Genomic DNA, 22,440 nt, shown 5'->3' on the forward strand with positions numbered 1-22,440 from the left:
CATATGAGCAGCTTTTCTTGCATTTGCTTGCAGAGTCGGTTGCCGGTGTGATGTATTTTGAAGATGATCTTGGCAAATTACCATCGGGTAATTCAAGATCCCCACTGGTGCGGTTCGACCCGGTACACGGTACGATACATGCATCCAAAAGATAGGTCGTGCAGTTAATTGGAGTTCATCTGCAGAAATAAATACTACGGCAGAATAGAGTTTCCGGAGGAACTGTGGGGAACAATTTGAACCATGTCGGGTCACAAGGTATCTTATTTTGTAAATTAATTTCACACCAAGAAAAATCATTGGATAACAATTTTGTATTCAATTGCATTGCTGGGGACAAACCATGGTGCAGTAGTTGATGTATTTTGTATCTCAGCTTATCGCTACTCTCCTAAGATCATCCAGACAGATCGTGCTCTTAAACCGTACCCGAAACAATGGGGCCTTCCGGCGGCGGGGTCTTCCAGCGACTTTCCTGGTGTTTCTTTCCTTTCCGGTTTTCATCACAAATCTCAGATTTAAACTCAAAAGTTCACACTCACTAGTTGATGGGTACAGGAGGAACCTTACGCGAACAAAGAATGTTTCTTCACATCCGGCCGAGATTGCAGTGCGACCAGCACGTCGAAACGATGGCCCGGTCGAGAACTCCTTGTTCTGCCTTCCAAAGTTCGCCCAAAGTTTTGTTCGCTAACCACTAGTACCGGGCTACATTTGATGGAAGCTCCCACTGCACTCGCCTTTCTGCCGGATGCACTTTTTAACATTTGAGGGGAACTGCCTTTTTCATTCTTCATTCTTTTCGCCTTCATTTGGGTTCTGTTGAACTTTTGAAAGTTTAGCTAACGGAGTAAGTTCATCAAATTGGTCCAGGAGACGAATGGTGCGGTTGCACTTGTACTGTGGCCCTGCCAACAATTTCTATGCACTGCACGTACATTCCGCACAATTGGAAGATTGTTTTTTTTCTGCATGTTTTTCAGATGACTTACTACTAGGGTGACCGTGTTTTTTTGCACCACCGGGAACTACCGCAGTGAAAACGGTCAACAATCAACGACGTGTTGGGGGAGAATCTTACAAACTCTCACTACAATGTTTCAATGTTTGACTAGCAGTGTTTTTCGTGTAGTTTGCCCATTTGCACGACTTTTACCAAAAGCATATTTTCGGTCTCTCTCACTTCATGCCCTTCGGTTGAATGGGGTGTAAGGACCATTCATAGATCAAGCGGCCAGACAAACAATAACTCTAGCTGCTTAACGCTAGACGTTTTCTGCTCCATACAATTCTCTCAGTGCATTAGCGCAATCCGTTGCTATAGTTGTTAATTTGCATGCAATTAAACACTACAGGCCATCGTACGGTGTACATGACGTACTGAGAAGCAGCCTCCTAGCATCCGAACAATCCCAACATTCTTCCACGCCCCGCAGTAATTACCGATTTGTCGAACAGAACCAATTAGCAAAGTTATTCAACGGTAACTGGGTCACCGACATCGTGTTTTCTTTCGAGCACTCCCTCTCTTTCCCCCAAACACACACCCACTCCATATCAACCCATTTCATCATTGGCGGCCCAAGGGACACATTGTCAAGGGCCGTGCTTCTTTAGCCCATTCGCACGATCTCCTGCATCAGGCGTGTAATCGTCCGCCTTCCTGTAAGGCGAAAACAGACGCACTCGTATGCAAAAATGTGCAAAAGAGACCTCCCGGTGGGATTTGAGATACGACTCGGGAAACCTTTTCCGCACACCCGGTTTACTTTCTTGCAGCATTATTTGCATACTAAGGAATTGGAAATCACTCTCGGTGCTAAATACGGAAGCCAACTTCATTTCCTGCTCACTCATCGGTGAGTGTGGAAATCTAAAAATAGCTCCACTCTTAATATGGTTCACTTGAGCTGTTCATGCAGTGTCTGGAGAAATGTGCTATCAATTCGAAAATGTGTGATCAATGCACCATCAGAACAAACCATATGGAAGATTCGGTATGTAAAAAGGAATATGATGAAAGCCTTCCTCTGATGGAAATGTAAGTATCCCCCGGGAAAAAGCCTCAGAAATTTACATTCAACGAGTGAATAGACAATTAAATGACTATTGAATTCCTCATTGCACAATTATTGGCAGGAATATCCCAAATTCATTTTTTTAATTGGAAACATTCTTTTTAATATTACCACATGATTATATATTGTTCGTTTTGCTCAAAGAATAAGTCACTGTCTTTTGTTATGTTCAATCATCAACCACATAAATGAGCCCCAGCTCGTTCAACGTATTTTAAACCTTAGTTCCAAATGATTCCCATGGGGTGCAACATTTCACAAACGGTTTCTTCTGCCTCGCTCCACATTCTATCGGTAATTGTCCTGACCTAGACAGCAGCGTACACGTGCACACAACATGCAGATTGGCACATGAATCTGAATCGATTCGAACAAATTGATGTGTGATATGGGTTGCATTCCGTACGAATGCCCCGAAACCTCATCGATGCTGATTGAAATGCAAGCCCTTTTAGTTCTGTTTTTTTTTTCACCTTGACCATGAAGTCTGAATACTCCTTCCATAGAAATGTGTCGCTGTCTGACATCAGAGAAAATGACACCTCTCCAGATGGTGGGATGCAATGCACCGGTAGATGATAATGCATTGTGCTAAACATTTTCACAGACCGAACGGTTTTCCACTTTTTATGCTTAAATTGCATCCAATTTGCTTTCTTTATCATACTTTCAACCGGTACGGGTTCCATTCGGTTGAGTCGAATTGCTGAAACGAGATAAGATAAGTACAATGCAAATGGATGAACGGCTGCAATCGATTGTCTCTTTTGGAGCGACTACCTTTTGCACCATCCTTCAGATAGTGAGATATCGAGGAGCATTCTTTCTGGGTTGATAATGTTTCAAATTGTTGTGTCCTGTGTGTAGTTTACACAAAGCGAACATAATAAATAGCTGATAAGAAGAATCGTTGTGCGGGTGAGTATCAGACCTGTAAATGAGCATCTCATTATCTTGTTTGGTTTCAGCATTTAGTAATGCTAAAGCCTTCAAAAGTCAAACAAACAAACAAAAAACAACTAAACGTGTTTCTCACGCAATTGTTTATCCCATTATGTCGATACCCTTATCATATGTATAAACAGAACACTTGCGTTAATTAAAATTAAAACGTAACCCTAAATCATAATTTCACGCAAGGTCTATCAAACGGCTCACTGTCAGCATAAACAATTGCTGTACAAATTACATGATAAATTGTACAGAAAGCGTATACCCATTAAAATGAATCGCACTCATTAATTGAATCGTGATCCGGCGGAATGGTGGTTAAAAACTGTCACCCAACTGTGACCGTACGCCAACCATCGACCGCGCTTGCCGCTCGTACTGCAAATGAAAAGTGACAAATGAACCGCTGCGGGAAATTCGGATTAATTGAAACAACACTACGCAAACCGGACACCATCGGCCGCATTCACTCGTCGAATGTATTTAGCGTTCTGTACGGTAGAAATATAAATAAGTGTGTGTGTCCATCAAAATAGTAAAAATATAGATATTTATATATTTATATATAGATATATTTCATTTGTAAGTATATAATATATAATATATGTTCAATAAATTCCACCTGCTTATTTTATTTACAGTTTTCAATTCAGTGTAACGCCAATAAAGGAGTGATACATTATGCGCATAACAATACCTAATGTGACATACGAATGGCGCAGGATAAAATGATTAGTTTGCCGAAAACGCGAATCATCCAGTGCAACACATACCTCACGGGCATTCCTGCCAACAGTACTTTCTGCACAGTGTTTGTATTTGTGGGGGTATTGAGTGGTGGTTTTGTCATCTGTTGCCTACTTACACTGCAAAACCAACTCATCTGACCTGACGGAAGCAATTATAACGTGAGCTTCATATTGGATCGCAAAAAAATCCCGCCCTTTCTGATGAATGTGCAATGACGAGATGGTGGAGAGATTATCCAGTCCGGCAAAATCGGGGTGGAAACAACGCAACAAGAGCCGCGTATGCAGCAATAACAACAAACAAACAAGCGACCATGTTGGTATTACATTTGCGATTAAGTTGTGCATAAATTAGCTCCTCACAACCCAGGAGCGATTACCGCGCGACGAACGGCTGTCGATAAATCTACATTCGATCCCATTTTGTTCGCTACAAACATCGACAACAATGAAAACAAAAAAGTTGTTTCTCCCCTATGCATCAAAACTGATGCTGCAGAGTTGCATGGTTATTATTTATTCACCAGCCACATAAACCACTAACCACGATACAGCCTGATGCACGGAAAGAGATGTTCGCTTAAAACCATCCCCTTGCATTTGGGTCAAGGCATAAAAAGTGGGCAAATATTATCCCATGGTTTCACACACACACACACGTGACACCGGGTGTGTCCATCGGTGCTGGTTCTAGATCATCGATACAATTAAATATGCGTCAAGGGAAACCCTTTTTCCCGTCAAAATAGCCAGTGCGCCCAATCCATCAAACAGGCAACATCAATACATCATCCCCATCATCATCTTCCTCCTCATCATCATCACCATCATCCTCATCATTAAGAGGGAGTATGGAGTAAACAGCAACACAAAACAATCAGAGATTAAAAGCAAACAACAAGACAGTCGGACCTAAACGTAACTTTGCTTATGGATATATCCTTGATCATCTTTTTCAATGGTTGCCAGTAAGTTTGCTTCCTCCATTTATGCTACTACTAATGGGGATGGTCAGCTTTGTCCTTTTAGCCCAACATCCGTGCTGCATCAACATCAAAGCCCCCTGATTCCGATAGCATTTAGGTAATATTTTGAAATATCAATATCCATACGTACATGTAGTCATCTGACCTCTACAAGTGTGATGCAATTGGTTTTCTCTCTATCTCTCTCTCTCTCTCTCCCTCTTTCTCTCTCGTTCTCTCTCTCTCTCTATATTTCCCTTCACACTTCGCTAATGTTTTTTCCTCGGTGAGATTGGAAGAGACGACAACAAATTAACGCTGATTACACTCCTCTCTGCGTGTCGTTGTAGTTTTACTAGCATTTCTGTTACGCGATATGTACTTCCCTCTCAATTTTGCTGTGTAACTGTGTGCGTGTGTGATGAATCTATATTTGTAGGTTTGTATGAGTCGAAGAGAAACTGCTGGTTATCGAATTTACGTGTACATTTGTGTCAAGGTATGGCGAAGATGGTTTGCTTAATCCAATTGCAATTATGATAATATTTTCATTGCTATGCGTCTGTTATTGTATCGTTTCCGGTTGTTTTATCCTTATTATTTATTATTAAGTAGCTGTACCCTCCCCCACCCTACTCTCCTTCTCTTTTGATACGATCATCGCCTTTGTGAGGCTTTCTTTGTGACTCCTCTCAATGGGTTGCCTATGTTAAGGTTATGAGATGAAGCAATTCCTTGAACTGCCCGCTGATTGCTAATAAATTGCTATTATACTCTCTTCTATCTCTCTCTCTCTCTCTTTCTCTCTCTTTCTCTCGCTCTCACTCTCTCTCTCTCTGTCGAAACCGAGTTTGTGGCTGTCTATCAATCCAGTGACAGGACCTCCTGCACTGTAGGTGGGTCGTTTCTACGTTCCTTGGGCGAACGGCTCCGTTAAGTGAACCGTTTAGTTGTCCCGCTTAAACACCCCTTTCGCGTCGGTGCGCACGTTTACTGCGTCAGGATTAACGCAGGTTGGAATGGCATTCGACCATTTGCCGTTTTTCAGACACTTGAGCATCTTGGCGCCGCGCAACTCCAGCCCGGCGTCACACGTGAATGTGATGCTTTCCCCGATTGAGTAGTAAAACTTCACCGATGACATCCGACCACTGATGGCGGTACCGGGGTAGGAACAAGCCTGTACACCTGTAGACCAGAACATTACGGGGACGGAATTGAAATTTATCTTATAAAACTATTAAGCTATACCATCTGATTTGCTGGTAGCTTCACGTTTGAAAGTTTATTGTTAAAAAGTCTAAGAACGCATGAGAATGACAGTAAAACACTTACACTTTGGTAGACCTCCCGACCAGCGCCCATTGTCCTGGCAAGCGATGATCGGTTGTCCCTGCATCATGTACTCCGGGTTGCAGTTGAACTGGACCACATCACCTGCCCTATACGGCGGCGTCCCCTGAGCGTAACCATTTTGAGGTGCCCCTGGGTGGAAACACTGAACCTCTGTACCGAAAAAAATAGATAGTTAACAACCTGATACATGATCAGAGTCGTTTCTAGCACAACACTTACCCACACACGATGGGAATGGACCACCCCATTCACCCGTGGGCAAGCAGATGGCTTCACTGGGTCCCCTCAAACCATAGCCCGGTGGGCAAGAAAACGCCGCACGACCTCCCACCTCTCGCGACAAGATGGCAACTCGCGGTGCGGACCCATTACTACTCGGTTGTATCGGGACCTCACCGCACTCCACACTTTCGCAGACGGGCAACGGTGCACTCCAGTTACCACTCGGCAGGCAGGAGATCTCAGGCGTTCCAATCAGTGCATTACCGTTGGTGCAGGAAAATAGTACTCGTGTGCCCATCATCGTCTCTCCTGTGCTGGCGGATAGTCCTCGTCTTACCTGAATTTCGTTACAATGAACCGCCTAAGGGTGGAGCAAGCCCGTAACAAGAGAATACAGAATAGAACGACCAGTAGCTTATCTTGTAGCAACATGTAACCTACCTTTACAACCACTTCAACCGTGTGCGTGTGTCGAGCTGGTGTGACACAGGTGAAACTTCCAGAATCATCCTTGACCGCGTGCATAATGCTAATGCGAAACTCTAGCTGTGGATCGCGCCCTTCATCCGAGCTCCAGCCTTCGGGATATTTGCTGCACAGAAAATTCATTGAATCAGCTACTACAGTACTAACTTCCCAAACCAACAGACATTGAACAACCTACCGATAATCGTGACTAACATTCCATCGTGGATTTCCAAAGCGACGCATCCACAGACACTCCAGATGTACGGTGGTACCCGGATACACGATCAGCTTACCATCATTACTCTGCGCTATCGGGCCGTTCTGGTGGCGTATCAATATGGTCGGTGGTTTTTCCACTACAAAGTGAGAGTGTGGTATTTTGGTAAGATTCATTCAACGACTTATCCCTAAAAAGCATCTGAATGCCTTTCTTACTTGCGTAATCATTCTCCTGGTTCAACCCGAAACAGGATGGCTTCTGTCCGCTCCACTCTGAACGAACGCACGTTCGCACACTGGTACCGATCATGGCGTACTTTCCAATATCGACACATCTGTTTGGAAAGATTGAGCAAGTACATTTTGAACAGGTTCTTCTTAATAAAGGAATCTATTTCCGTTCCCAAAGGAGATTTTTTAATTTTATTAAAAAAATCCTATTTCAGTGTGTACACAAGTAAAGAGAGTACTTGTAAATCCAACAAACAAGTACTAAGGTTATAGAAAATATAGATATACAGGACCAGTTCTAACTTACTTGTAAATACGACAACATGGTTTTAAAAATATTCCTAGAAATCTAATTCGGTTTCAAAAACAAGGCCTATTTCAAACGAATCTATTATTACCCACCGACTACACACTAAACAAAAACTCGATCCACCCATCAACCATCAGACCAACAGCTCAATTTAGCAGGCACTGGCGTCCAGTAACAAATGTCCGTTTTCAAATTTCCACTGGCAACGCTTTTATTCCCCCTCCCCCTCCCCCTCCATACCCGCACAGTGTACCTCCTTCGAGGAAATGGTTTTAATTGGAAAATCGACAAATCGCTACTTTACACATCGCTGTATAACAAAAATGAACCAAATAATTCGAAACCGGCAGAAAAAAGGCAAACACAATCATTCATTTTGAATTCAATCATGCAATATGATACCTTTCACGTTGCCACAAGGCAAACGTACTGCAGCGAACCCGCCTTACGCTCTTACCATAGAAAAAGGGCAAATTAAATCGCATTCATTTCCCGCTTCATCAACGGACAACGGTGCGTGTAGGCGTTCGATCGGTGCAGTCATTTTCCGTCCTTTCATTCAAACAAAAACGTATGCCTCTCCATTGCGCTGGTTACCAACTCATTCATCCCTCGAATCCGTAACCAACGAAAGCTTCAAATTCAACCGACAGCAAGCCGTCACGCCCGTTGGCTTCTTAATCAGATAAACTTTGACCCGGGATTTCAATCGGTCCATGCCAGTGTGTGTGTGTGTATTTCTCTCTCTCTCTCTCTCTCTCTCTCTCTCTCTCTCTCTCTCTCTCACACACACACACACTTTCTCTTCCCTTCACGTCAGTCAAACGCCATTTTTATGTCGATTAGCAATCGAAGTGTGATGTTTATTCAATCTCTGGCGCAAAAGTTAACGAACCATTTGACGCTCATCACTGCCACCGGTTACAGAACGCCAGGCCTTAATAAAAGATGTAGCTAAAATCTAGCACAAAAAAGGGGAGAAGAAACGAAGCGCTCTCATTTGAAGGACGGCAGGCAAAAAGCAAACAGGAACTCGTAAACAAAATCTCCTCCCAGTCCCGGGCACGAGCCTGAAATTCGTTTCCCAAAATTTAATTTCAAAGCAAAAAAAAGCTGTGAGACGAAAATAAAATTTAATACAATTTTATAACGCACCACAGCTCTGGATGAACTGCCGCCGAAAGCTCCCACAGCAATGTTAAGTTACTTCATTTCGAACAAATTTCACATCTTTCCACTAAGTCCGTTTCCTAGAATTCAAGTGTTGAGGGAAAGAAGCAAATAGTCACATCATTACAACGAACTCAGACTCAGTCTGACCTAAGACCCATCGGAAGTGGGCTCAGTGTGAAAAGCTTCATCTAAAAACACCACTTGGCAAATGGAACTGCGTGGAAGCAGACGACGTAATGGGGAAAAATCACTTTATTCGATAATGGCAATGGAATGGGAGGTGAACACAAAATACACATCCCTACTCCCACTGTAAGGGAAACGCTATCACCATGGAGATGGATGGAGCAGCCCAGAGACGGGCCCGTCACGAATGATCACAATTGCGTGAATTGCGTCTGCTGAGTCACTGATAAGGAGCGCCAGCTGCAAACGTTTGATGCTGTGTGTGTTCGCATGTTCCATCCGCACAGCGGAACGTGGTCTCTTTTGCTGGGTGGTCAAGAGGAGTGTTTAAAATTGGACTTAATAGAGATAAAAAGGAAAAAAAAATCATACACGTGCTTCCGCAAAAAAAGGATCCTAGCAACAACAAAACGACAAATGTTCGGGACAAAACTTTTCCCAAGGTGATTTTACTAACGAACACAGACCCACAGGTGGGCGACTTCAAATGAATGACTCAATAAATAATATTTTCTCCCGAAACATTGCTGTGTGCATGGTGCTTTTCATCTTGTCGCGCTAGATCGCAAACGAACTGAACTAAATGAGCAGTTGAACATTAAATGTACCATATCGTGCATAAAGTTAATTTAATTGTACACCCTAACGGTCCTGATGAAGTGGTAGAGCTCATTTACTTTCCTTTTTTCATAACGAAGTTTTACGATTGTACTTCTCTTCGTTACTTTTCGTTTCGTTTATTTAATAGTAATGTAGCCAGTATCTGTCCCAAAACTCCCATAGTCCTCCAACACCCTTTCCGTTTTCCCAAACTCAATTGCCTTACCCCATCTTTTCTGCTGCAGTACAAAGCACGCACTGGCAAACACCTCAGCATCAGTGCATTTCCCTTTTTCAGTATCAATTCACACGCCACAGGCTGTGGAACCAGATGTTCTGTCCCGCAGCAGCTTTCCAGATTTTTTTTCTTCTCAACAAGTGGTTCTCGAACATTTCGAACAGCGTAAAATTATCCATTCAACAGGATTTCACGTGTAGTGCAAACCATGCCGTAAGGCACGGTCCGTCCGAAACGGATGGAAACTGTACAACAATTTTATCTACCACCTCCCCAGCTTACTTTGCCAAACAAGTGCGTTCTCAATTAGAGCTCGAAAAATTAATCCAATCCAACCAGCTTGGTTGTATGGCTGAGTACCAGCGAAAATGTAAAGTGAAACACCAGCAGGCAACAAACAAAGTGAAAGGAAATTTGTTGGAAAATTTGCATCGAAAATCACTCGTGGTGGTGGAGCGCAATGGGTTCGATTGAAGTGGTTCGGAGCGGAGCCACGTGAAGGACTTGTGCCGTACAACAATGAGCAAAAAGTGAAGTGATTTCTCAGTGTGGAATTAATACGATTTTCCCACAGCGAAGGAAAGTGAACATAGACACACATACGCAGCCTACACACATACGTAGCATCGAATACACTAGCTCCCAAATTCGTTACAGCAACTAAAATAGTCAAAATTTTGTGTGTTGTAGCGCGGTTTCACCTTTCCACACCGGTTCCAACCATGGATGAAGTGCATGAAAAGATGAAGAATTTTTTAATTAATTCCGACTCGAGTGGCATCGAGTTGGGCGAGTTTCTAACGAAGCGATTCCCCACATCCGCCGCAACCTATCTCGCCCTGCTTCCTCCCGGCAGCGCCCACTGCATACGCCAACGTTTGACCAACCCATGGAAAATGGTACCGACGGTGGTGCTGTTGATGCTTGCGCTACTTCTCTTGGGCGGACGACGGTGGCCACTGCAGCTGGCAACGTTGTTTGCAAATGAAGATGTAAATGAGAAATGGAATTAATTTCGCGTAATGAACGCTTCCTGCAAACGTTTACATATTTTCGACATTTCAAGGATTTTTTGTTTTATTGTTCATTCTCTTCTGTTTGAAGTGCATCGAGATCACTCGCCAAAAAAGCACCTTCCCTCCTTTGCAGCAGATTCTAATGTCGTTTCGTTGCGTTTTTTTTTTCTCGTTCAATCATTTCATAGTGCATTCTTACCATGCCGGCACAGCTGCAGAAAGCTTTTCGACCCCCGGAGAGCTGTGACTTCTGTCGAGCGGTTCGCGGAACTGTTCCACGGCTGTCGAACGTCAGTCCGGCGGAGTTCGCCCGTAACTACGCATACCGCGGTAGACCGGTGATTGTGACCGATGCAACCGTTAACTGGACCGCAGTGGAGAGTTTCGACTTTTGGTTCTTCAAACGTGTGTACGAAACGCATGGCAGTGGGCCGAGAGCGGAACGCTGTCAGTTCTTCCCATACCAGACCGGATTTCGCGACATACGAGAAGCGTTTTCATTGCCCGAATCACGCGTCCGATATGACCCGGGAACTGAGCCATGGTACTTTGGATGGAGCAATTGTGATCCAGCGATCGTGAATGTGCTGCGGAAGCATTACCAGCGTCCCTACTTTCTGCCAGCCGACTCAGAGAACAGTGCCATCGATTGGGTGTTTATGGGTGGGCCTGGTCTTGGGGCACACATGCACGTAAGTGATGGATGGTCATTTCAATATCACTTTAGAATGACCTATGCCCAAAACATTCACAGGTGGACAATGTGCGACTTCCTTCGTGGCAGTCGCAGCTAAAAGGAGCCAAAGAATGGATACTGGCACCGCCACCCGAGTGTTTGTATCAGTGCGAATTCCTCTCGGTCGTGGTACAAACTGGAGAAACAAGTATGTCTATCTATGTATTCTCTTTATTCCTTTCTTTAGCTTAATCTTACTCTCCTTTCTTGACTAGTTGTGCTGGATACCAACAAATGGTACCACAAAACAAATGTACTCCCCGGTCCCATCAGCATCACAGTGGGAGCTGAATACGACTAAACCCCCCATTCGCCACTTACCTCGATATGATCGTCGTCCCCGGCGGAAACTCCACAATGTCCTCCCGAATTTCCAGATCGTTGTAGAAGCTAACGACGTGCGGCTCATTGTTGCGGAACATGCACGATCCGTTCGCTGACGGCATTCGATGAAACAGTGGATCATCATCATCTATAAACGCATAACATAACGCTCAGTTCCAAATTGTTCAAACGAAATATAATACTTGATATTGATGTTGTACTAACCGCAATTCATCGAGCGACCGATCCATTGCCCATCTTCACATATAATTTTCCATGTTGTTTGTTCGCCCGTTATGGAAGCGATACAGTCGAACGTTATCTCCGTACCGGACGGAAAACCTTCCTCACTGTTTTCATCCATCTGTTCACCGTTTTTGTACACCAACGAGCCATGGATCTTCCCTGGTGGACCGCACTCTCTGCCATCGTTTTCATCCTCGGAGGAAGTCACATTGTTGCCATCGAGTACGATGATCGAGCTGCTGTCGTCATCGCGAGATTTGCGGGACGAAATGTACCCACAGTTGATCGTCTCGGGCGTAAGCGAACCGAGAGCACAATCTGGAAGCAGATGGTGAGCAATGGTAGATGAGAAAAGTGGTATACACAGATCCACAGGAAAATTATCTTACCCATCTGTACTGATGATGCACTTCCCATGCCGCTTTCACACTGAATCATCACTGAGCTGCCATGCGCAATGGTTAGACCAGCACGATATCCACCCTGGCAGACGAGAATTCAAATTGATTAGGTCTAGATAAATGTCACTTCGCCTTATTTCCAGAGATACTGCCCTTACCTGATAGATTGCGTGCATAATTGGCGGCAGAACACAAGGGGCAGGTAAACATTCCGGCAGTGAACTGACAGCCCACTCACCGTTCCAACAGCGTAGATTGGAGGGACCCTATTTTTCACAGATATCACATTTGAAATGGATGTTTGTACTGTGAAAATAAACACCTACTCACCTGCGTGTTGTAGCCATGATCACACTGGAAATTGATCATCTTCCCATTTTCGACCATCTCCATCGGGGTTAAAGAGGCTGTAGTTGGTCGCACTGCATCAATGGTCGTCAGATCGACTGATGCTTCATAGTACTTGCCATGCTCGGTTGATGGCACGAAACAGGGTTCTAGCAGAAAAGCAAATATTGTGTAATGTCTCCATCATCACCTTAAACTCCTTTCAACTAAACTTACTCATACTGCACGTTGGTTTTGTAGGCTTCCATCGTCCCCTGACACATTTCGCCGTCGCATTCGGATTTATAATGTTCGAGACATACCCCTTCGTGCAGGTAACGCGCACAATCGTCCCCGGACCGAACGTTTCGTTCGGGTCCTTGCCTGGGCGAACTATTTCCAGCTGTGCGTACGGTTCACTGGCCAGAGGTTCACAAGGTCCCTTGAATTTCACCTTCCGCGCCGGGTCCATGCTATCCACGTCAGTCTGGTTCGCTGCCTTGCGGTTCGCTTTCTGTGTGCGCATCGTTTCCTCCATCGAGCTGCCAGCATCGCGCGTGTCTCGCTTCCTTCTAATGATCTGCGACTGTAGCTTCTCCATCAGTGCGAGCGGACTTTCCTCCACCGTTGGTTCCGTTCGATTCCGGCCACGGTATTGTGTTGTACGGTACTGGTTGCCCTCGTTCCGATGACTGGGCGTCACTTCCGACGCAAACTGCCAGCTCGTGTGATAACGCCCCGTCAGTGGCGGTGGGAAATAATTGCTGTAAATATCGTTCTCATTCAGATGGTCCGGTGTTCGATTAGTTTCGGCACTCTCGACAAAATCCAACCGATAGCGTGATTGTTCGTTTATGTCCGGTATTGTGATCGGCGGTGGAAGCTTCGGCTTTCGAGCCTTACCACCTTGCTTGACTTTGTGTGGTCGGGGTCGACGAGTAGCTACTGGTGAGGGTGCCGGTGTTCCCATCAGCTGCCCTGCTTCTGATTCACGCCCATTCTGCACGCCTCGGTTACGACTTACTGGGTCTGACTCAGGGTAGGAATGCCATCGACCGTCCTGCACGTGTATATCGTCGTTTGTGGGCATGGTACGAGCCTTGTTGAAGCCAAGCAGATTCTGCACATAGTTCCGATACTTTGCCTTAATGCGCTCGTAGTACTTGCTGTAGGCTTTCTCCACATCCGAAAGCTCCCGACGCTCACGCACCATAGCGGTGTGGAAGGCGCTTCTTAGCAGTGCATTTCGACTTGCATCGATGCTACGCTTTGCACGAAAACGCTGGAAGTCTTCGAACGTGTAATGACGATTGGGTGTCATCTGACCACGATACGGTATGGCAGCGGCACGTTTAACCAACTCGTGCTGATGATAAGCGTCATGCTCCTCCAGCTTACGTTGCAAATAACGATAGTGCTGCTTTAGCAGGTTTGACCGGTGGAATCGCATACGCAGGTCCAGCGAACGACGGCGACGATTCCAGCGCAACCGAGGATGTTGACCGGGCGTACAGATCGGTAGCTCCGTCGGACTCCACTTCCCGCCTATACAGGTCGCTCCAGGTGGACCTGTTTCAATCACATAGCCCTTGTCACACTCGTACATAATTTGCTTGTTGTTAATCACCTTCCGCACGTACGGCCGATAGTCGTACAAGCCCATGTTTCCCACCAGCAACACCTTTCCATTGGGGATGTATCCCGGGAACTGACAATACACTTCCGTGCACTGTGGCATTTCACCAGTCCAGTTACCAAATGAACAGATCAACACGTAGTTGTTCGGATCTGGTATCGGTTTCCCACCCGGAGCTGTTAGATTGTAGCCGTCCTTACACTTGAACCGTGCTCGCATACCATGTTCCGTCTTCGGTGCCAACACCATACCGAACTTAGGCGGCTTGGGCATGGTCTTACAGCGTGCCGGTGCACAACGTGGTATAACGCTCCACGTTCCGTTGTTACAGGTGGGTGGCGATAGTGAAGAGAAGGGAAACTCGTAATGCTCATCACAAATCACTTCCAGCACGGTACCATGCTTTACCTTGGAGCTACTCCCACTTGTCGGCACAACTGTCGTCGAGTTCACATCGATGTCAAACTCGATCGGAATTACCTGACCTTGCGAGATGGAAGGAACGACACAGGGTGCCAAACACTGCGGCAGCGGGTATCGCCACCGACCATCAATTTGACATACGGACGAGGTATTACCGACCAGCAGCATTTCTGGATGGCAGCGGAATATAATGCTTGCCCCAAGTCCCGTACCACTTTCGATGTTCTCCAACCATCCATTGTACAGCGTGCCGGGATGTCCACAGTTTATTTCTAACGGAGTGCAAAAGAACAATTCGTGATCGTAGCCAGTGTGATAGGAACCTCAGATGATGGTGCTACATACCCTTGCAAGCAGGCAATGTTCCGGTCCAACGCTTGTCAGCACCACATCGGCGAGAGCTTTCACCCACCAGGGTGTAACCATAGCGACACTCGTAACTGACCACCGAGTTGTAGGATGTGCTGGTGTAGATCGCTTTACCATTTCTCGGGTTTTCAGGTGATGGACATTGTACCGATGTTACCACTGGAATAAAAAGGATTCAATGTATTACTTTGACTTTCATAGTTTTTTAAGCATGATTATGAATTCACTAGCAGGAGTAAGTTGGTTACTTCATAGCATTACCGAATTATTTCGGTCGTACTGAATAAAAATCAGCATCAATTACTACAAACAGAACATTAATTTCTTTCTTGAATACCCAAGATGTTTAAAAAAAGTAAAAGAAAAAAACTTTGTAGATAGTTTCCACACATTAACAGAGAATGAAATAGGAGAAGAAGGTGCGTATTCTACTATTATTGCATACTGGATTGCATACGGTGAACTTGAGGAGTATGTACAACAGACTCCGATCAGCCACAAAAAATCGTCCAATTAGTCCTATATCTCTGCTCAAATTAATGAACTGCCCATTCATTTGTCCTTTCCTTGCATTGTGATATTGACATTTAAGACACATAAATCCACCATCGCCAATCACTAATACTCATGTTTCGCTCATTCGCTTCATTTTGTTTAACACCTTCTTCTACTGTTTCATTGCCCGGTGAAAAATGTACAAAACAAAGAAAATTAATCATTATATGCTCCCATTTAGGAGAAAAAGCAAAACCTGCAGCATAGAAAATTAATTATAATGTAAAACAAGCCAGTAGCTGCATAAGAAACGAAATAAATCCTTGTCTTTTCTTTTCTTGCTCATTCCTTCCCCCCGTGTCGCAATTGCGATCATGTGGTTAAACAAAATGAAACGAAATGAAACAAGTATTAGAGATTGCGGCAATGAATTTATTCAAGAATTAAACGTCACACTTGAGTACAATGTTAATCGCGTGCCAAGACTTATGTGACGGTTTGATACAAGTCCGTTATGCTTTCTGGTTTTCTTCCCCTTCTAGTCAACCCGCCCGGCTACTCGCTTCCCTTTTCCAATGCCTTTTTTGTCGGCAAGGTGTTGATTTGCCTAGCGATGACCCATTAAAACTGTTTTCGTCTTCACTAACGTGCTCGTCACTTTATTGGCCGCGCGTACACACTCGCACACTCAAACGCGTTTCTAGTAAATTCAAAATGACACTCTTCTACACTACGGTTATCGCTACGTAAATATTTGCTGTAATATTTATATATGCCACATACTCCTTTTGCCATCCCATTTTCTTCCCTTTCTTGATGCTTGACAAATCCCCTAACCCACACGCCGCAAAGCAAGAAGAATGGTGAGAATGTGAAATGATCGTGAGAAGCACAACCACGATCCCCGTGCTGACGTTGGCTAATTTTAAGAGTGATAAATGTTGTAGCGTGGTGCTTCGTAACTCTTCTTTACGCTTATTTAAGCCTGCTGCCCGGCTACTCGTCGCCTACTTCTGCTCTGCTTGTTCCCTAGCCTTACGCACATTCGAGTAAGTTATGATACTGTGTTTGTTTCTGGTCATGTTAATGTACTACACCTACTGCACGACGGGTCGCGCGCGAATCTGATCAACGAGTGAAACGCGCCAAGAACGGCAATTCAATGAAAGGAATGGGAAAGATCTACTTCTACGTTTTATGGCCCTGCAAGCTCGACCGAGCTGTTCTCCGACGCTATTTCTTCTATGTGGAAAACTCTGAATAACATAAACTATGAGATAGGTACTTTTTATCCTTCAGTGCCTATGCGAATGACTGGTAGTGTGCTAGTATGCTAGGCCCTTATGTACTTGGACCCACTACTTCCAATTTCTTGCCCGCGAGAGGAGTTTATCTAGTCAGCCGCAGGTTGAGCTAGTAGTTGCAGCATTCAAGATTGTGTGTGATTGTGTTAGAGAAAAAAAGTGCACGATTAGTACATGCGGAGATCAAACAGCTTATTAGTCGGTGCCCAGCCCTCCAATAACATAAATTAATTAAGAAAACATCAACCACATCGATTTTACGAGGCGATAGGTCTCTACTTACGAACACAGGTTGGCAGTTCCTTCGGTGTCCACGATCCATCGGCTTGGCAGTAGCGTTCGGCTCTTCCGACCAGCTCGTACCCTTCACCGCAATGGTATGTTACCTTTCCACCGAACGTGTAGCTCTCTCCGGCATGCCAGCCATGAGCAGGATCAGGCGGCTGACCACAGGAACGTGCTGGAATTGGTTCATCAAACAAAACACGAAACGTTATTGATGTTTGCCTCAGCATGTCCTTTTTCCTCTTTGGCCGACTTACGTTCGCAGGAAATGTCTGGTCCATACCAGCTCGCTTGTCCATCGACGGCCAAACATTTGGCTCTTGGAAATCCGGCCGTAGCATAGCCCGTGTGACAGTGGTACTGTACCGTTGAGTCGAGATCAAAGGTTGCTTGTTCGGGTAGAGCGGAGTGTCTTGCGTGCTCGATGGTCGGTGGCTCCAAACAATAGACTGCATAAAAGAAAAAGAGGTTTTACACAGCTCAATCTAACTCGCCTTCTCCCTGTTACTCACTGTTTTGCTTGCATACTGGTTCACTTCCCGCCCAACTTCCATCCGCTTGGCACAGTCGACTCTGCAGCCCAACCACGTGATAGCCATGCGGGCAGGTGTACGTCGCTCGCGATCCAAAATGCTTCCCGGACAGTGTCACTGACCCGAGACTCGGTTGGGACAGGTCCGGGCATTCCCGATCCGGTTTAATGCAGGACATACCGCACGCACCATCGCATAGACATTTCTTCTTCTTACTCTTACAGTCCTCGTCCGACGAACACTTGCGTAGGCACTTTTGACCCTGCGAAAAGGAAATCGTGGTACGTATTAAACGGAATAGCTCACAGCACGCCTCCCCTCCGAGACATCTTACCAGCAGTGTGGCCTGTTCCTCGTCCCGTGGACATTCGGTTGAGGGTGAATTCCTCGGATTCTTGTACACCCGCCCATCATCATCTGCCTCCGATGATTCCTCATCTTCGTCCCATTCTGAGTCGTTCTCATCGTCCGCTTCGGTGACGGCTGCCGTCGGGACGCAGTAAACTTCCGAGATGCGTGGAAAGCGGAGGGAAATACAAGAACAACAAAGCAATATAAATATTTTTCCCACCCAAATTGCAAGATCATTCAAATTAACGAGAACTTTGGAGGAGTAGAGGAGGGAGATGATCCTTTCGATCGACGTGTTGGCTGCGACCCCACGGCATTCTGTCATTGTTTTGGTTCGGCAGTCTCACTGCTCAGTGTTCCGTTCTTATTTTAAATACCCGGCTGCAATGATGAGGTAACTCGTGCTCAAACCGGTGATGCGACGAGGTCAAGTAAGTGCCTCTGAGGTACGGTTCTGGGGTTAAAATAATAACATTCCTTTCAATTGGCAACTAAATAGCAAAATTACAAGCTGATCGTTCCTAGTGGCTCTTAATCATGTTCTATTTTTGTAGTCGGCAAGGCTATCGATTGGGTGTGTCACCAGAATACCTTTCGAATTGGGATTTGAATTGTTTTATATTATATCTAATATCATCCACCTAATAAATTCTCCAACTAATATCTGAACACGTAACATCAGTGAAATTATTAACTTTACCACATCAATCAAATAGGAAAAACCCACGCACGAGATCACTCGCCTTATCAGTCGCGAAAACCAGGTACCCTGATGCGTAAAAATGTCACGCCATCGCGTGTTTGCCGACATGATGCGTTGTTGGCATACCGGGGGCCCAGTGCTAAAAAAAGCCACCCAACAGACATTGTGACGGTGTGGTGTCAACATATCCTCATGGCCCAGACACGATGTCTGGTGCAACCGAAACGGAAGGCCCAGCGCGACGTGTGAGTACTTCCGTTGGTTTTACGCACCAGCAAACACGCGAGCGTTCGCTGTGTCGTGCCGGCTGATCATCGTCGTACGATCGTCGCTGTCTGCTCGTACGAGACTTGTTGGAGCCATTGCACTGGTGGACAGCGCGATTGCATTCGCCAGCTGCTAACGTGCCTGCTGTTGCTCTTACTGCTGCTGTTGCGTTACCAAAAGGGAGTGGTGAGAAGCAAGAGAGTGAGAGAGTGAGAGCGAACAGCGAAATACCGGGACAGGGTGCAAGATTTCGCGACCGCAAATCCCGAAATAACCAGCCCCCCGGGTGTTGGGCGTACGGCGCATATCAGTTTGCCAGACTGTGACGAAAGCCCTGTATGCTGCACGTACACAAACACATTCGGGGCAATTTGGCAGACATCATGGCTAGACGTGCACGAAAGACGAACCGTAACACAGCCGTTAGGCAACCGGGCAGACAGTCAGTCAGACAGACAGCAGCAGCCCTATCTCCGCCGCAGCACACCGTTCCGTAGCTCGTTTGAACGTTGTTTTGGAACGAGTGTCTGAGAGACACTTTGTTTGCTACCGGTCGGAATTGCACATACGGCGAGTTGAGTTAGTTGAGCGGTTATGACACAGAAATACACTACTTAAGGTTAGTTAACCGCGGATTCTGCATCGCTCTGTGTCGCCAAAACGGGAGAGCAAAACAAGCGAACAGGGACCGATGATGACAAATCCACACCGATTACGTGTGCCCATGGTGCGATGATTCGTGGCTGCTGACGACGGGGAACTGCAGTCAACCCTCCGCCACTCACTTTCCCTTTGTGACACCCTAAGCGGGAGGGCTATTTTTGTAGGGCAATCGTGTAGCAAAGTGCACGAAAACAAACGCACGCGCTCCCAGTCGATTGGTTTGACCGGAAAGGTCACTAACTCGTTTATTGCCGCCAGGTGAACTGAGCCGTGCCTGGCTGGGGAATGCATACGAACATGACCGCGTGCAAGGCATTGTATGAATTTCATTAAATGGGAGCGTCAACAAGGCTTGCTTTGGAGATTGGTTAGTTTATTTTATTTACGTTATTTTGGGCGCATGTTAAATTCGATTGAATTGTAACAGGATTATTGAATTGGATTTTTCGTTCCAGTTTTGTTTGAATTCGGTCATTGATGCATGAGACAACATAATTGAATGCCCCTGCCCTAAAATCAATCCATTTTGCAAATCATTCGCTTTGCAAACTTTAACGCATCCGTTCTTTTGCCACCTGATGAGACTAGCACGATAAAGATGTAAACATTTCAAAATCAGCTGTGCGGGTCCAGGTTGAAGTCGAAATGGATGCGAGCGAGCAAACGAATGAGCGAGGTTCGCCCCAACGGTCAGGATGTGCCGCACGTGAGAGCGCACGTGAGAGTCGTTACACTCGCTCACCCATACAACTACACACGCACTCGAGCGTGGCAAATTTGCACACACACACACTCACGCGTCTTCCTCTTATTTCTGCTGAGAAAACAAAATAAATAAAACCCACAACGACCTTCCCGTGTCAACCCGAAGCCATTCCGAATGGAAAATGTGACCGATAACGGAGAGCGCCCACTCGTACGCTGTTCCCATTTAACTCCTTTTTCTGCGAAAAAGCGTACGAGAAAACGGGAACACCTTGACAGGGCACAAAGCGGTGAGAGGAGGACAGAAGAGATTGTCATAAGAAGCATACAAAGCGATGTAATATTGCCTGTTCTGGAATTTCACATTTTTTTCACGCCGATTCACTTCAACGGGTTCATGTTAAGGTCATGGCTCGGTTTGCACAGAGTACTGGAAATAAGATGAAACCTTTGCCCACTTGATATTTCCTCACACCTGCCCGTGTGGCCTATGAGGCCCCTGATATTTACATCCACACCCCAGAATAATAAAAAAAAGAAGAAAAAACCGCCCGAGAGCCCCGGAAAAGCTCCTCCTTTCATGCACGCCGAAGAAAAGGCTCACCCGTTTTCACCAATATGGCTGACAGGAGCAGCCAGTAGAGAAGGTTTTTCTTTAGCAGCAACATTTTCCGTCCGCGGCACCGTGTGCAGCACCGTTTATCAAATAACCGCTCGAGTTCGAAACCTTGTCAAGCTGTGCACAATTTCATAGGAAAAGCTACTTTTTGCACTTGGCCTAGCTTAGCCCTTGAAACCGCACATGACCACTGCAGCTAGTGAGATCGATTTTCCACCAAACACAGCTTCCGAAAAACCACAAAAGAGCACACACACACACACACACACACACACAGAGCACTGCTGAACTGGGTGTACTGCAGCTTCTTCTGAACAGAGGTCTGTATTCCCGCGTACAGCACGCTGTGGCGTTCCTCGCTGTTTTTCCCGTCGTTCACTTTTGATCTGGCCTGCTCTCTGCTTAGGACAACGTTGACAACGACGTCCACGACCACGGCAACAATGATGATGACGAGCAACTAGCACAGCACTTGAGAGCACTTCCACTCGCGAACAGTGTCGGGTCGATTCTCACGACGATTTCACAATGCTCGGTCCCGTGTTCTGTCAGGCGATCCGATCCTGGTTGTGTTATGCCAGTCCGCTTCCTACTTCCGCTTTTCGCCAGCTACCCCGTGCGACCGTGCCGCCACAGTAGCTTCAATTGAACTGTTTTCATCGCCGTTTTGCAGCGTTCTGTCACAACGGAGCGAATTTTTTGGCGAGAGAGTTTTTGTAGTGTGATATGAGTAAAAATCTTTGCCCCGGCGCTCACGGAGATTTCGACTTGATTTGAAATGAATTGCTGAGGGGAAGCCAGAGAACTTGACAGCTTATTAAACGCTAAGTCACTTTATCTTTACTCTGAAACTTTTACACTCACTTTAAAGGAAAATATACATTTCTTTAATAACAAGAATAATTATGTTCCAAATATCTACTTCCGTTACTACTGTTACTATCTAGATCCTTCGTTATCTTTCGTGTTCAACTTACTTAAATAATTTTCAAACTAATGAAATTGCATTAAATTCACACAGAATCGTCATGATGAGTTCCGCTGCCACCACGTGGTCGATGTCGCGCTTGCAACCGAATCGCGTTAAGCGTTTAAGCGTTTTTACTCCCTAAGATATGCAACAAGCAACACAACTCAACAGATACTCTTTTTTCCAGCTTTGCACTTAGTACACTGTTGTTATCATTGAATCAAACTACTAACAAAACTGCCTCCTTTCTATTGGTTATTTACCGTTTCTTTACAACTTTACTATTTTTCCTTGTAGTGTTAAATCATTTTACTGTGCCCG

The 22,440-nt window shown here is 45.5% G+C and overlaps 2 protein-coding genes across 4 annotated transcripts; one reads left to right on the top strand and one right to left on the bottom strand.

Moving 5' to 3' along the window:
* Positions 1–3,636: 3,636 nt before the first annotated feature.
* Positions 3,637–21,818, bottom strand: LOC120900764 (sushi, von Willebrand factor type A, EGF and pentraxin domain-containing protein 1). Its single transcript, XM_040308210.1, has 18 exons — positions 21,135–21,818; positions 18,176–18,345; positions 17,821–18,103; positions 17,566–17,757; positions 17,307–17,483; positions 15,201–15,383; positions 13,034–15,127; positions 12,800–12,966; positions 12,628–12,735; positions 12,458–12,551; positions 12,048–12,386; positions 11,820–11,970; positions 7,225–7,343; positions 6,986–7,145; positions 6,763–6,913; positions 6,319–6,682; positions 6,079–6,249; positions 3,637–5,931 (listed from the first exon to the last, which is right to left on the bottom strand). The coding sequence occupies exons 1-18, from the start codon at positions 21,196–21,198 to the stop codon at positions 5,690–5,692; spliced, it is 5,229 nt and encodes a 1,742-aa protein (XP_040164144.1). The 5' UTR covers positions 21,199–21,818; the 3' UTR covers positions 3,637–5,689.
* On the top strand, positions 9,759–12,052 carry LOC120900765. 3 transcript variants are annotated; one of them, XM_040308212.1, is made up of 5 exons: positions 9,759–9,889; positions 10,437–10,738; positions 10,951–11,454; positions 11,517–11,646; positions 11,714–12,052. In XM_040308212.1, exons 2-5 carry the CDS (start codon positions 10,469–10,471, stop codon positions 11,797–11,799), a joined length of 990 nt encoding a protein of 329 aa, XP_040164146.1. In that variant the 5' UTR covers positions 9,759–9,889; positions 10,437–10,468; the 3' UTR covers positions 11,800–12,052. The 3 variants fall into 3 exon arrangements, with proteins under 3 accessions (XP_040164146.1, XP_040164145.1, XP_040164147.1); XM_040308211.1 differs by having other exon boundaries at positions 9,759–10,738; XM_040308213.1 differs by lacking the exon at positions 9,759–9,889 and having other exon boundaries at positions 10,673–10,765.
* Positions 21,819–22,440: the final 622 nt, after the last annotated feature.

This window comes from Anopheles arabiensis, chromosome 3, assembly GCF_016920715.1.
Source record: "Anopheles arabiensis isolate DONGOLA chromosome 3, AaraD3, whole genome shotgun sequence".
Taxonomy (NCBI): domain Eukaryota; kingdom Metazoa; phylum Arthropoda; class Insecta; order Diptera; family Culicidae; genus Anopheles; species Anopheles arabiensis.

Excerpts from the sequence above, each read along its gene's own strand:
- LOC120900764 (XM_040308210.1), bottom strand. The coding sequence starts at position 21,198 with ATGTTGCTGCTAAAGAAAAACCTTCTCTACTGGCTGCTCCTGTCAGCC. Across the intron at positions 12,552-12,627 it reads TTATGCACGCAATCTATCAG|GGTGGATATCGTGCTGGTCT; the intron begins GTAAGGGCAGTA and ends CTCGTCTGCCAG. Across the intron at positions 12,387-12,457 it reads TGCATCATCAGTACAGATGG|ATTGTGCTCTCGGTTCGCTT; the intron begins GTAAGATAATTT and ends ATCTGCTTCCAG.
- LOC120900765 (XM_040308211.1), top strand. The coding sequence starts at position 10,469 with ATGGATGAAGTGCATGAAAAGATGAAGAATTTTTTAATTAATTCCGAC. Across the intron at positions 11,455-11,516 it reads GTCTTGGGGCACACATGCAC|GTGGACAATGTGCGACTTCC; the intron begins GTAAGTGATGGA and ends AAACATTCACAG. Across the intron at positions 11,647-11,713 it reads GGTACAAACTGGAGAAACAA|TTGTGCTGGATACCAACAAA; the intron begins GTATGTCTATCT and ends TTTCTTGACTAG.